Here is a 14,580-nt window from a genome sequence, read left to right on the forward strand (position 1 = left end):
TGTGTTCCAGCCACGCCACTCTGTGACGCATGAGGTGGGGGAAGGGGGGGGGGGTGGGGGATTAAATTTTTCTCATCTTTTTCCATCTCTTTGCTCCCCCCCCCCCCCCCAGGATTTGCACACCACTGGTAAAGGCTTCGGCTGATTCAGCAGACCCTGGGAGGGGGGAGGTAGGGGGTGGGGGGAGAATGTTGGCCAATGCGGTTTCAGATCAGATCCCCTCCCCCCACTTTTTCCATTTCTTTTCTCCTCCCAGTGTTCTTGCACGTTTTTATTCAGCCTTTGAAAAATATCTCAAAAGCATTTCTGAAATGGACTGTTTCCTTTTGGATTTCCCCCCGCCCCCTCTTCCTCTCTCTCTCTCTCTCTCTCTCTCTTCCCCCCTCTCCCTCGCTCTCTCTCTTCCCCCCCTCTTTCTCCTCCCCCCTTCTCCCCCTTCTCTCACTCCCCCTCCTCACTTTCTTTCTGTCTTACTCCTTTTCTCTCTCTTTCTCCCCCTCTTCTCTCTTCCCCCCTCTTCGCCCTCCCCCTCTTTCTTTCTCCCTATGTCTCCCCCCTTTTCTCTCTCTTCCCCCTCTTGCCCCCTCTCTCTCGCTTGCACTCTCTGAGAATTAGCAGCAGTCATTGCAGTTCGCCATTTTATTGCTTTAATTCATCAGTGTGGATTTTTGAAGCCGTTATAGGCCAGATATCCGGAACTAATCCCTTTTGACAGCTGGATGGTTTGCCTTGCTACCTAGCAACTCCTGCACCATCCAACTCATTGTGCAGCGATTTGCCTCTCGGAGAGTTGATTGCAGAAGTAAATCTTTTCTTCCATAGAACAAATCTCTCTGCCTTAAAGGAGCCAGCACCCAGTGTGCTAATGCTGGGGTCTCATTACCTCCTGCACCCCCCACCCCCCTCCCCACCAGCTATTTTAACACAGTATTTTGTAGAAATCAGTTCTGTAGAAATGTGGTGCATTGAAGAATTCTGTGCACATGATTTACATCTGCTTCATTGATTGCCTTAGCCCTTAAGATGCTGGCAGGCTTTACATCAGTGCCTGTCTCTTTGGGCTGCCTAGTTCTGTGTGTTTACAACAGGAACAAGATAGCATTTGTATAGCGCCTTCCACGTTGGGAGGATGTCCCAAGGCACTGGACAGTGTACAGCATTTCAGACCTGAGCTGGGGTCGGGGGTAGGGGAGGGGAAGCGGAATGGCCGATGGCATGGTCGAAGAGGAGGGTCTTGAGGTTGGACTTGTGGGAGGCTACGTAGGGAGCGAGGCAGAGTGATTGGGATGGAATTCCAGAGGTTGGGGTTAGACTGGCTGAAGGCTCTCCCGCCAATGGTGGGGCGGGTGGGTTGGGGGACGTGGAGCAGGCCGGAGCCGGCTGAGCGAAGGGAGCAGGCAGGTTGGTAGGGAGTTAGAAAGTCGCAGAGGTAGGGTGGGGCGAGGCCATGGAGGGCTTTGTAGGTGAGGACCAGGATCTTGAATTGGATCCCCTGAAGGATATGGAGCCAGTAAATTCGGGCGAGAATGGGGGAGATGGGTTTGCGGAGTTTGGTGCAGGAGAGGACACGGGCTGCAGAGTTCTGGATTATCTGCAGCCTGTGGAGGGAGGAGTTGGGAAGGCCAACAAGCAGGATGTTTGCATTGAGCCTGGAGGTGATGAAGACATGAACAAGAGTTTCAGCGATCTGAGGGGTGAGGTAGTGATGGAGTCGGGCGATGTTACGGAGGTGCAGGAAGGCAGAACGGGTCATGGCTTGGATGTGGGGAAGAAAAGAACAATTGAGGGTAGAACAAGACACCCAGGTTTCTAACTGGCTTGGTAAGTTGTAGCAACCATGCAATCATGCTACAACTTGATGCTGCCAGAGCCTGAGGTGCGAGCCCATCAGGAGGACCTCAGTCTTGTTCACATTCAATTGTAGGAAATTTGCCCTCATCTACGACTTGATGTCCATTTAAGATATGCAGTGCAAGGCTAACCCTAGCACACATGTGCACACACGCATAAACATGTTTACACACATGCAGCTGGTGCCACCCTCATCCTCCACCCACCCCCCCCCACACACACACACACCACGTGCACATCAGGATGTTAATCCAATCTATTTGTGGTGGGTGTTCTCAAAAACTTGATCATTATCGCGTTTTGCCCACAAAATATACAGTCAGTCCAATTTACAGTATGTTGTGTGAAGCGCTTTGAGACATTTCATTGCTGTAGCGCGATAAGGCGCTATATCAATAGCAAGGATTATTATTATTATCTCTTAATGTGGCTTCTCTCCGGCTTTTGGTTGGTTACTTCCAGCAGCCGCCATTGTCTCTCGAAGGCGGGAGCAATGCTTATCAGTTTGTAGGAAAGAAATTGGACTGAGATATCAGACTGAGACTGCTGATATCAGACGAGCCTGTTTTCTTCAGCCTCCTGTTAATTACCTAAAGCAAAAGCCTGGGGCTTTAAGATCAGATGAGAATCGGTCAGTGTCCTGAAATAGCATGTCCCTGTGTGACTTGGGTTTTCCCAGTGCATAATCTGTCAGCTGTCAAAGCAAATAGGCAATCATTTCACGAGTTGATTTCTCCAAATGCTGAGTGATGTGATTCAATTGCAATCTTCACCAGTGCTGATTCTCGCTGCTCGCGGTTTTAAACATCCTCATCTTGTGCACACGATCGCGTTATTCTGGCGCAGAGTGTGCCCTTCCCAAAGTCGGGATCTTGACCTCGCGGAAATGTGTGGGCACCATTAGTGTGGGGCTGTGGCATTATCCCAGCCTCCTGAGATTGACTCAGGATTGTGTCCAGTCAGCCGGCAGACCATAATAAGGCACGAGGCTCCCAGTAATAATGATCACCCTTACATTTGACGTAGCTCCTTTCACGTCGAGAGGATACGGGGTATACTGAAAAGCTGAGTGACTACCTATTTTGCAGCCAAATGCCCTGCTCATAAGATAAAGGAACATAGAAAATCCTAGATTAAAAAAAACACCATGGTCCATCCAGTTCACCTTCTACCGTCCTGGTAGTCGCATGCACATGTCATGTCCTGAACTACTCATGCAGTGTATCCCAAAATATTATTTCCTGAAAGAAATCTATCGATTTGCATTTCAAAGAATCAACCCTTTCTCCCTAGCGAGCCTGTTCCGTACCTTTACCACTCGCTCATTGAAATAGCGTTTCCGCTGATTAGTTTTGAATTTACCCCCCTTCAATCACAAGCCGTGTCCTCTGGTTCTACAGTTCTGGACAGGATGAACCATGGTCTACTTTATCTATAGGGTATTTTCTTCTGATCTTGAACATTGATCTTCCACATTTGTTGCTGTTGTATCCGCGTTCATGGTTTCTGGAGAAAAACTGGCAATGCCTGACAGTACCTATTAACAGTATTTATTAAGCAGCTATTCAGACAGTGTAAATCTCCGAAGATATTTGTTTTCAAAATCGTCATATTTACTGCACAGAACAGATGCTTTTTGTGTTCATTTCTCCTTGTGGAGGGAAGTGTGAGAGTAAAAGGTTGATACTTATAAACCACGCCGTGACATAAATGAAATAAATTACCCAATGTTTCGCCCACACTTTACAATATATTCTGTGAAGCACTCAACAATTTGATAAGGTGCTATATCAAATGCAGGGTTATTATTATTATTGTTATTATTACAGCAGTGTAGCTCTGGAGCTTGATATAAAGAGAGTTTATATTTGATGAACACAGATGTGTGCATTTCTTTGCATTACAGATGCACAGTAGAGACACAATTACTGATTGGTTGTCTCATGTACTGAATTTACTTAGCTACAGAGAATGCAACCTCTTATTCCCTCAGTTACCATAGAGGTGCCACTTAGTACAGAAGAAGCTATAAATAACATTGAGGTGATTCGTGTTTCCAGCTCAGTTGCTCATCAGTGTGAGAATCAGTGGAATAAGGTTTATTTTTGCCATCAGTGCAGACAGAGTAACCTGGACCCACTTGTATTCCTAATTCAGCCCCTCCTGATCGTGGACCTGAAACAGGAAATGTAATCCTTTTATCTCTGTCACTGGTACAGTAATACTATTGGAAGTTAATCAGTTCAAGCTGAAAACTTGATCGGCCCGCATACCAGATCTAATTGAAATGGATTTTCAGTCTGTCTTTTCTCCCAACTTTGATCATCTCAGTTCCGAGGATAATAACGTGAGCTGACAGCTCTGAAGCATGACATGCAATCAGAGACATTCAGCGGCCCCTTAACCTTGCACTTATTACTGCTCTAGTTTCAATGGTAGAGGGATGGACTCCCAGTGTAAGGAACCTGTAATTCCGATCTCCACTGGCGTTAGATTCGGGTTACCCTCACCTTGGCTTTGTGAAGTGATGGAAAACGTAGTATGTAGGTTTGCTAGAATCAATAGCAACCTTCAAGGAGGTCTCCAGCTTTGCTCTGTCTGATCCTCCAAAGCATGTTGATGGATAGATAATAATCCTTGATTTGATGTAATGCCTTATCACATCGTTGAGATGTCTCAAAGTGCTTTACAGAATATATCGTAAAATGGATCGACTGAAACGTGGCAGCCAATTGCACACAACAGTGTCCCACAAACAGTCATAGGAACGTAAGAAATGCTAGACGAAAAAAGACTAAGGCCCATCTCATTCGCCTTCCACCTTCCTGGTGGTCGCATGTACATATGTCCCACTCGTGGATTGAGTGACCCAAATTTTTTTGAGGGATCATTACCCTCAGAAAGTAATCCGCCAATCAATTACCAACCAGGTTCGTATTTACTGCTAGACAAACAGAGGAGTGTGGAGTAAGGAAACTTGCCTAAGGTTCGCCCTGCCCAAGAATAGAACCTGGGTCCACTCGCTTGCGAGGCGAGTGCTCTAACCACTGGACTACAATGTTTTGGGCAAGAATTTCATGGATGAAAATGGATTTGGTTGTCGGTCACTAAGCCCACTAAGATTTCCCACCTACTGACGTGCTCAGTTAGTTGCTGCTGTTCGTTTCTTGTATTACGTGTCTAAAATGTGCCGAATTTTCATTTCAGCAAAAGGAGCAAGAAGGGGGATAAGAATGGAAAGGGTCTGCGGCACTTTTCAATGAAAGTGTGTGAGAAAGTGCAGCGCAAAGGGACCACCTCGTACAATGAAGTGGCCGATGAGCTGGTGGCCGAGTTCAGTAATTCCAATAACCACGTGACTTCTGATTCTGTAAGTGGTACGATTTGTTTTTAGAGAATTTCTCACTGCGTAATCTAGGTGACAGGTGTTTGTGTCTGGCTGGAGATGGGAGGGCCCCAGGCTGGGACGTCCACTGTTTTCTATCTACAACTTGTTGTTCTCGTCTACAACTCGATGAGTTGTAGAGTTGCCATCGTTTTGGGTTTGAGGTTGGTTCTCTGACCTGAGAATGATCCGGGCTGCCCCTTTCAGCAGGCATACGATCAGAAAAATATCCGGCGCCGGGTTTACGATGCACTAAATGTCCTGATGGCCATGAACATAATTTCCAAGGAGAAGAAAGAAATTCGGTGGATTGGACTTCCCACCAACTCTGCTCAAGAATTTCAGAACCTCGAGGTGAGTGAGACCATCTCAAGGTATAAAATTCCAATATAAAGTGTCATCATCTGAAGGTGTGTTTGTGTTGTGTTAGTTCAGTCACTCCATGATCTGAGTCCTTGTTGGAGATAAAACCTTGATATGAGTCAGTGATGTTCCGTGGGTCGGATCTTGGCTCCAGATTAAGATATGGGCTCTTGGATTTAGAAAATGACCAGTCAATCAACATAGCAGTAGAGAATATTAATCTGGCTCTTGGATTAAGGTAGAAAATGACCAGTAACAATCAACATAGCAGTAGAGAAGATTAGTTAGTTAAATATCTTAATCTCCAGGGACCGGGTTGAATTTTATTTTCAAGCTTGTGTTGCACCTATTCCACCCCCACCACCAGATTGGATTTCCACAGAGTTGGCATTAAACTATTGAGATGTTAATTAGTTCATCAGTTGCTTCAATGATAATATTCATATGTTTCTGTTCAGTTCTATATATTGAGTTAGTGATTTGTTAGAAGAATCTTGCCATTCCTGCCTCCTGGTACCAATTGACATGGCAGCTCTCGTCTGCCAGCCTTTCACTTCTCCTAATTAACAGTTTGTTGTTGTGGGTGTGATAGAATGTGAGGTTCAATGAACAGTCCCTTAAAATAATTTGACACAGTCACACCACTTTACAGTATATCCTGTGGCACCCTTCAAGATGCCTCGACGATTTGATGAGGTGCTATATCAAATGCAAGGATTATTATTATTATTTGATATAGTGCTTTATCACATTATTTAAATGTGCATTTCAGAGGATTTACTGTAAAGTGTCATGAGTGTGCAGCTGCCATGTCATGAGTGTGGCTTTGGCTTGCAAGGTTAACAGGACTGGTCTGTCTTTCGAGATCCTGCAGGTGAGCCAGGCCGGCTGTGCTGTCATTAGCGTTGCCCTGGAATACTGCGGACCCGCCTGGTTCAGGAACTAAACCATCAAGACCATTACAGAGGGTGGGCTCGATTCTAACAGTCCGTTGCTAAACATGTCACCTTGGAACTAGTTCAACTTCAATGAGACCCTCAGTTACACTAGTAATGTGCAGTAGCTGGTGGGGGTTGGGGGTCTCTCAGTGGGGTTGGCAGTAACGTGGGGAGCTCAATGTCCCTAGTGATGGAAAGAGAATCCAGGCTTGCATTTTAGATAATAAATCTATGATTTATTAAATCCACTGTTTAAAAATAGTTTTCCTTTCCCTTGGGCTCTGCCGTTGACATATGTTATGAATGATTCAGAGAGAAATTAAAAGGCAATCATGTGTAAATCAGTTTCAGAACAGAGACCTTATTAAGCTGTTGCTGTGAAATTATCCGAATTTGCCTGATAAAATTCTTTCAACGTTTTCCCAAAACAAACTGGGGATGAGGAGGGGGGTGGAAACGGGTCCTTTGCACAGACATTCAAAAGAGTGTGATAATAATAAGATGTCCTGTCACATTTGAGCAGTGACGATCCCTTTCCTGAGCCCAGTGTCATAGATAATGCATGTGGAAGTTAAAAGCAAATGCAAGGAAGGTTTTAGTGAGTCTAATGTCACAGAGTGAATCGAGCTCCCTGGCTAAAAAATCCCTGTGCCCTGCTATTTTTAACGTCAGGAGTGAATAATTGCCCTTTTCAATATACCCCCAAATCCAAAGATCGGCCCAGCAACTTAATGAAGACGTAAGATGCTTAGCTCCTTCAGCCAGCAGCTAATGTTTGATTCATCCGCTCCCATATAATCCAGTATAATCTTCCAGCTTTGAAAAATGAGTGTTAATAAATGTTTTGTGCAGACAGACCTGCACGCTCAGACATGTTGACGTCGTGAGCTGTGAATGTTTTTCCCAATCTTTCCCTCCCTCTCCCCCCACTGCTTCAGTTTGCTTCTCTTCTGGCTGTGGAGCTAATGGCAGGCACGTTGAAATATTAATGCTGTGTTCTGCCTGAATTGCGCTGACAATTCTGCTCCCTCGGTATATCAATAAAATAAGTGCAGTTACAAAAAGAATATGGGTTAGAATAATAATGTTAATAATCCTTGCATTTGATATAGACCTTAGCACGTCTTTGAGACGTCTCAAAGCGCTTCACAGAATATATTGTAAAGTGGATTGATTGTATTTTGTGGCCGAAACTCGCAGCCAGTTGCGCACAGCAGTACCCCACAAACACTCATGGATTGAGTGACCAAATTAATCTTTGAGGGATTATTACAACCGGAAAACGATCTGCCAATCGACTAACAACCAGGTTCCTACTTAACGCTGGGTAAATAGAATCGAATCCGGATCCTCTTCCTTGTGAGGTGAGAGCACTAGCCACTACCCTACGGGACTGGTGGGAAAGGAAAGCTGACACTGACCTAATGGACTTTCAAGTTCAGTCACGTTCTTTCCAGCAGGTGTACCTTAGCATCTGCAGAGTAAGTGAAAGGGCCCCTTTCAAGCTAGTCATTCTAGAATAGCATTGATTTATAGCAGAGAGAGGCAATTCGGCCCATTGTTGCTTCTACCCTCTCTCTGAAAGGGTTTGCCTTTTTACCCTGCTCTTTTGTTTGGAAGATGGTACATCATTGATCAGTGCTCTAATGCTGACCGTCTGCTTTTTCAGGCGGAGAAACAGAGGCGAATAGAGCGAATAAAGCAAAAGCGGGCTCAGCTCGAGGAGCTAATACTACAGGTAATAATCGCACCGGCATCCGGGAAACCACTTTTCGTTAGTTTAGTAATGCAATCCTCGCCACACCCTGCCTCAGCGACCTCCTGGGACCCTACTGCCTGGCCACTGCCTCCACTCAGCAAACCCTGGCCAGCTTCTGGCCTTGTCCCCCCCCCCACCCCCACCCCCCGACCAGCCCTCTCCACCATTGGTGGGCGAATGCCAGTATCAAATGTGCCACACTAGTGTTGCACTAATTTGACCGCCAATTCAAAAAATGATATTGCTAAATTTGTAGTTTTATTCTCTCACGCAGCAATAGAATGTCAAAGCCATCCGTGTTATTGCTTCCGAGAGACATCTCAGCTCAGCTCCTGGCTTTGTTACTGTTGAGTTGCCATCGTACTAACTGAGGTTTGGCTTACCGCCTCTGCAGATTATTTTGTTCCGTTCACTTGTGCTGGGATTTCACTGTGTGCTCCCACCCACCTGACTGGCAGAGCGAGCCAAGGAGCTGCACTGACACTTTGGCTAATTCAGCTGCTCAACACTGGGCTGATTCAGCCTCACTTTTTCACTTTGTCCCATTAATAATAATGAGGACATGCCCATCAATGATAATAATAATAATAATAATCCTTACATTTTGATGTACGGCATCCTCCTGATAGGTTGACCCTGACTTAACTTGTCACTAGCACTTAAGTCATCATGCTGTCAATATACCGGCCGCATTCGTTGAAGTATTTATACATTTGCCTAACTCGCCACTCCTGATAACTCGTCACTGAGCTCTTTTCCCTTGGAGTGACCAGTTATCAGGAATTTACTGGAGATCCCTTCACGTCAAGGGGACGTCTCAAAGCGCTTCACAGGTAATATTGCAGTGTAGTGATTATATTTTGTAGATTAATCTGCTTGATTTCCCCATAGCTCCTCTCGAAATACTGATTGTAATGACAAAACCTGTGGGAATGAATGGCAATGGTTACAGGGTCTGGTCTGACCTGAGAACTGTCAAGTCATCTTATGGGGTCGATATACTGCCCTGACTCTTCTCTCCCAGTGTCTTATGCATTTCAATTGACAGTCTTCTCAGTTGACAGTCTTCTCAGTTGACAGCTTTGCACTGACCTGTTAGACTGGGTAAAATGTCTGTGCAAAATAAGATTAATTAGTCGGATGTGGTGCGTCATCGAGTACATTACATATTGTGTAACGCATGTTTTTCACTGATTTGTTGGTTTTAGAAATACGCAGCAGGTTACTTTACAGGTTTTGCACGTTCATTGAGCTTGCTGTATTCCTCTGCCCTTTTTCACCTCTCCTGTCCAGTTCTTTGGTTTATTTTCTTTCATGTTTTCCGCTACCTTTATTATTGCAGAGTATGTGTATTTTTTTTTCTCAGTGTTGTTTCTAACTTTCATTCGCTTCCTGCCTGCGTCTCGACTTCCCACGCATTGGTTTTCTGTGTTTTATCCCCCCACTGTGGTTAAACGTTCTCTCCTCTTCCCCACACCTCCCCTTCCCTTTCTCTCCACTTAAAGCAAATTGCGTTCAAAAATCTGGTGCAAAGGAACCGACAGTCAGAACAGCAAACACAGAATGCCCCAGCACCCAACTCTACTATTCAGCTGCCTTTCATCATAGTCAACACCAGCAAGCGGACGGTCATAGACTGCAGTATCTCCAGTGACAAGTACGTGTCCCACCTTGTGCTTAGGTTACATTTGCTTACATTTTAACCCTTGGATTTGTTGCCGACTCCCTTTGCAGTATACGCCTTATATAATAATCATTATGCATTTGATATCGGGCCTTATCGTGTCGCAAAGATATCTCTTATAGTGAAATCATTGAACAATAATTATTCCCCTTGACCACCAATAACAACAATTACATTTGCATTGCGCCTTTCACATTGGGGTGATGTTCCAAGGCGCTGGACAGTCAGGGATTTTGACCCGAGCTGGAGGGACTTAAATTGCAGAGTTGTGAGGAGATGACGGCTAAACAAATTGAAAGGATTGATCCTTAAAACAGCCAGCCAAATGGCCTTCTCCTGTGCTGTAAATTTCTATGCTTCCCTGGTTAGATGTTCATTAAAGAACCTGACTGATGTTTCTGTTCGACAACCAAATACTTTTGTTGGTTTGCAAAGAAAGAACTAACTTTCGTTTATCATAGCGCTTCCTCAAAGTGGTCCGCAAGGAATTGGAGCTTGTAAAATGTTAGGCCGGTCCTCCAGAGAGTTGTGATTAACAATGTACCTAGGATTAATGGCCAGCACACCAGGATAAGCCACGCCTTCCTTGTTCAGAATGTCATGGTGCCTTTTAACGTCTGCTTGAAAACGTACAGATGGGATCTTGGGAACAAATATGAAGGGCAAGATGTCCCAACAGTACAGTGCACCGACCCCGCACTGGCAACATAATAATCCTCGCATTCAATACATCCCCTGAGGAGAATGCCTCAAGCGGTTCAAAGGATATCCTGTAAAGTAGAGTCATTGTGTACCTTGTGGGTGAACTGGGTAGCCAATTTGCACATAGCAATGTCCTACTAACAGCCATGAAGTGATTGACCTGTTTTATTTGGAGGATTGGAGGAGCCAGGAAGCTGAGAGAAACTCCCTCCTCTTTTCGATTAGTGCCATGAGCTCAAGTCCCTGTTTGATTTAATCTAGTTTAATTGTGGTACGGGTTGCAGGTGCCCCAACACATCTATTTACTGTTTTATAATCGGTATCAGAAATCGTTAAAACACCAGATCAGTGCTGATCGGCCCATCTCTTACACACAAATTTTTGTGCCAGTGGCTAGTTCAGACATACCGCATTCTATTCTAGGGTTGACTGAGGCCAAGCCTCCTTCCTCCATCCCTTGCCTAGAGGATATGTAATTGCTGTTCTGTTGTGAGACCATAAAAAACAGTTTCAGTCAATCTTCCCTCATTCCTGTTTAGGTTATGGCAGCCCAACTTTACGTGAAAGTGATCTAAGTAGCAAGAAACAGCGCGTTAGAATCTGTACAGTCCTTTTTTAATCACTGCAACACTGTGTACAGCAAAGACTACCTTTTTATTAATGTGTTTCACCATCGGCAGTCGGGCCTTCACCCTCTGCCCCACCTTTGGAAATCCATCCCACAGTCCCTTTGCCTTGTCCCCTCCCTTGTCTCCTTCAAGGCCCATCTCAAGCTCCTCCTCTTCAACCGCGTCTTCAGGCATCCTACTTCCTTCTTGAAACCCACGATGGACTCCACCTCGACCACCTCATTTGACGGGGGCATTCCACATCCTAGCAACTCTTTTTGGATTCTTATGAATTCTTTTAAAAGGAGATTGTATGCAAATATTAATGGGTACGGGAGAGGAGAGAAGGGGTGAGTGGGATGAGACTTGGCGGCTCATGTAGAGAAAGACACTGATGGGATGTTTCGGTAATGTTCTAACTATTCTTTTTTTATACTGCGCAGGTTTGAATATCTCTTCAACTTTGACAACACCTTTGAGATTCATGACGACATTGAAGTCCTGAAGCGGATGGGCATGTCCTTCGGTTTGGAATCAGGCAAATGTACCCCGGAAAACCTGAAAACAGCCAACTCCTTGGTGCCCAAGGTTTTACAGCCTTACGTCGCAGGTACATAGCGGGATGGGTGAGAAATAGTGCCCCCTGCCTCTGCTCTACAGTACTGCATGCTTGCGGTGGACATTTACACTCACCTTGTTTTGAATGACAGCCATACATCTCTACTTAGGGATCTTTCAGTGAGCTGACTATGCCCCACTAATCGCTCTGCCTCCAGTCTCGGCATATTTTGGCTGCCACCCTCGACCCAAGTTGCTTTCCCCCAAAAATGCCCCCATCCCTGTGCTCTACCCAGCATCACTCCGGCTGGGTCCTCCTTTCCCTCTGTTCTCCTCACCTCCGATCCACACTTGACCGTCACACAGACTCTGCTCCAGCCTGGGAATCATCTTGCACATTCCTCTGCCTCCTGTCCCCTCCGTATTGCCCTATGAAACGTCCGCTTCCTCTTCAACAAAGCCCTCACGTCAACGACTTCCTCGACACCAAAGTCGAGGGGATCCGCTCAGCCGCCTCTGCTACACCTTCCTGCTTGGTCTTTTCTTTCCATTTAGTTATATTAGTTCCTTGCGTTTAGTGCAGCACCTATAATATCAACCATCTCAAAGTGCTTCAGAAAGTTTGTGTGACTGTACATTTTGTTGGTGAATGCAGCAGCCAAGTTGCACACAGCCATGAGATGAATGATAAGTGAAGCACTTCGAGACACCCCTCCTTCTCCTGGCGTGAGGGTGGTGGGGGGGGGGGGGCAATAAAAATGTAAATTGTTGTTGTTATTGTGGCTTATTCCCTGACCATCTTGTGCCATTACTAGTTTGATCCAGCGAGCGCTAATTGATTTTGCCTTTCCCCAGTTGTACAACCTTTGTTGAGGCGTTTGGAAAGGGTTGTCAGGTTTTAGTGGGAGGGAGGTTTTGCCACAAAAGAAACGTTCTTCTCTGCCTTTGGCTCGCTCTCTGTAACTTATCGGCCCGGAAGACATGACAGGAAGAGCGCTGGGTACAAGCTGCCCATTTGTGCCGTTTCCAAGCTTTTTATTTTAAAAAAAGGGAGGGGAGGGGGTGGCCCCTCCTTTTTTAAAAAAAATATAAAAAAATTCTCTCCTCTCTTTATACCAGGGATTCCTCCATGCTTCACGGTTGCACAGGCAGTGATTGATGCTGGAAGACAAACTGCTGTGTTGGCAGCCGCCCAGCACATTGCCTGAGCGACCAGATTCAAGACAGTGAGAGGCAATGAGGCCATTCACTAAGTGGACTGAGGGGGTAGCTTTACAGCCAGTGTTCACCTACAAATACACAGTAGCTGTGCTTTATAGTAAACCCTGTGAAGTGCCTTGAGATGTTTCCATGAATGATAACTGATAAGGCTCTGTATTATTCTTATTATAACCCAATCCTGCCCTCTGCCCACGTCCAGACACGTGCCCTTTCCAGTAGGTGATGCCTCACAAAATGAGCAGCAGCTATACTGACGGACTCTTACTCTCCCGAGCCCAGGGACATTGAGGCTTCTAGTGCTTGGTGGGATTTACTGTGAAGTCCAGTAACTGTATTTTGTAGGCCAACGGGTCAGTCAATTTGCACACAGCGACGTCCCACAATCAGCCAAGATGTGAGTGACCAGATTTTATTTGGGGGATTGTTAGCCAGGATACCGAGAGAAACTCACTTCTCTTTTCGAAAAGTGGGATCTTTTAAAATCCACCTAAGCAGGGAGATGAGACCTTGGTTTAACGTCTCAGCCGATGGACAGGGCCTTCATGATGGATTGAGTGCTGGTAAATGAAAAGCGTGGCTGATCCTGTTAAGGTTGTGTCACAACGGAGAGCAGCCCCTGCTCAGATATACAGTTTAATGGATTTCTGCAGCACCATCAGGTTTTAGCAATCACTGAACCATTCAGGGTTTTCCCACAAAACAGTCACTGCACTTTATAGTGAATCCTGTGACGTGCTTTGAGACATCCGCCTGACATAAAAGGCGCTGTATCAAACATAAAGATTGTTATTAATATTAATGTCAGAGTCTGAGATGTTAGAAGCATGAAATTCTGCTTTCTTGAGTCTCCGTTTGCCTTGGAGACAGATCTCACTGTTTGCTGCGACTGCTCTCGGCTTGACCAGATCTCATCACTGGGACTGATTTATGTATCTGAACAGTTGAAACATCTCTTCCCCCACATTCTCCCTCTCTCTCCCCCCGCCCCCCGCCCCTTACAAAAATCCACCCACTCCTTCCTCCACAGGCAACTGCTGAGCCACAGCGTCCTGATTTATCTGTCGAGGCCGACGGTGAAGATGTGTAATTATTCATCCATGGCTTTCCTCTCACAGTCGCTGTGAGCTGCTCTGTTGCTTGTGCTGCAGTCAGGCTGCCTGTGTCTTGTGACAGGCGTCACTCAGCGCTGACCCGCCTCGCCGCAACCTGCAAGAAGCAGAGGGAGCATATTTGGGGAAATTCAATACTGGGTCAAAAAGCAAATCATTGTATTCTATGTGGGTTGTTGGTGATGTGGGGGGTTGGGGGGGGGTGGGGGGGTGGCGTGACGGAAAGAGAGCTTATTTAGTTTCCAGCCACCAGCTCGTTGCCGTGGCAACAGTTAGCAACACATTCCCCATTGGCATTCCGAGTACGTTCTTTCGGATTCTGTCCTTGTCCTTCTGAATTGATTGCCGTTTATCGAGCACCGACTGGCAGCTCGGCTCCTGGATTCGCTCCTCGCCCGCAGG

The 14,580-nt window shown here is 45.9% G+C and overlaps 1 protein-coding gene across 11 annotated transcripts in view; it reads left to right on the forward strand.

The window, feature by feature from the left end:
• LOC103178656 (transcription factor Dp-2) overlaps nucleotides 1-14,580 on the forward strand; it is a 68,583-nt gene that overhangs the window by 48,047 nt on the left and 5,956 nt on the right. For 10 of the 11 annotated variants that reach the window (XM_042339282.1, XM_042339283.1, XM_042339284.1 and 7 more), the window contains 5 exons: nucleotides 5,059-5,221; nucleotides 5,444-5,590; nucleotides 8,207-8,275; nucleotides 9,802-9,953; nucleotides 11,734-11,900. In XM_042339282.1, the coding sequence (XP_042195216.1) occupies nucleotides 5,059-5,221; nucleotides 5,444-5,590; nucleotides 8,207-8,275; nucleotides 9,802-9,953; nucleotides 11,734-11,900 (698 nt within the window). The remainder of the gene's footprint in view (nucleotides 1-5,058; nucleotides 5,222-5,443; nucleotides 5,591-8,206; nucleotides 8,276-9,801; nucleotides 9,954-11,733; nucleotides 11,901-14,580) is intronic. The other variant, XM_042339280.1, reaches the window with a different exon arrangement.

This window comes from Callorhinchus milii, unplaced genomic scaffold, assembly GCF_018977255.1.
Source record: "Callorhinchus milii isolate IMCB2004 unplaced genomic scaffold, IMCB_Cmil_1.0 Scaffold11, whole genome shotgun sequence".
Lineage (NCBI taxonomy): Eukaryota > Metazoa > Chordata > Chondrichthyes > Chimaeriformes > Callorhinchidae > Callorhinchus > Callorhinchus milii.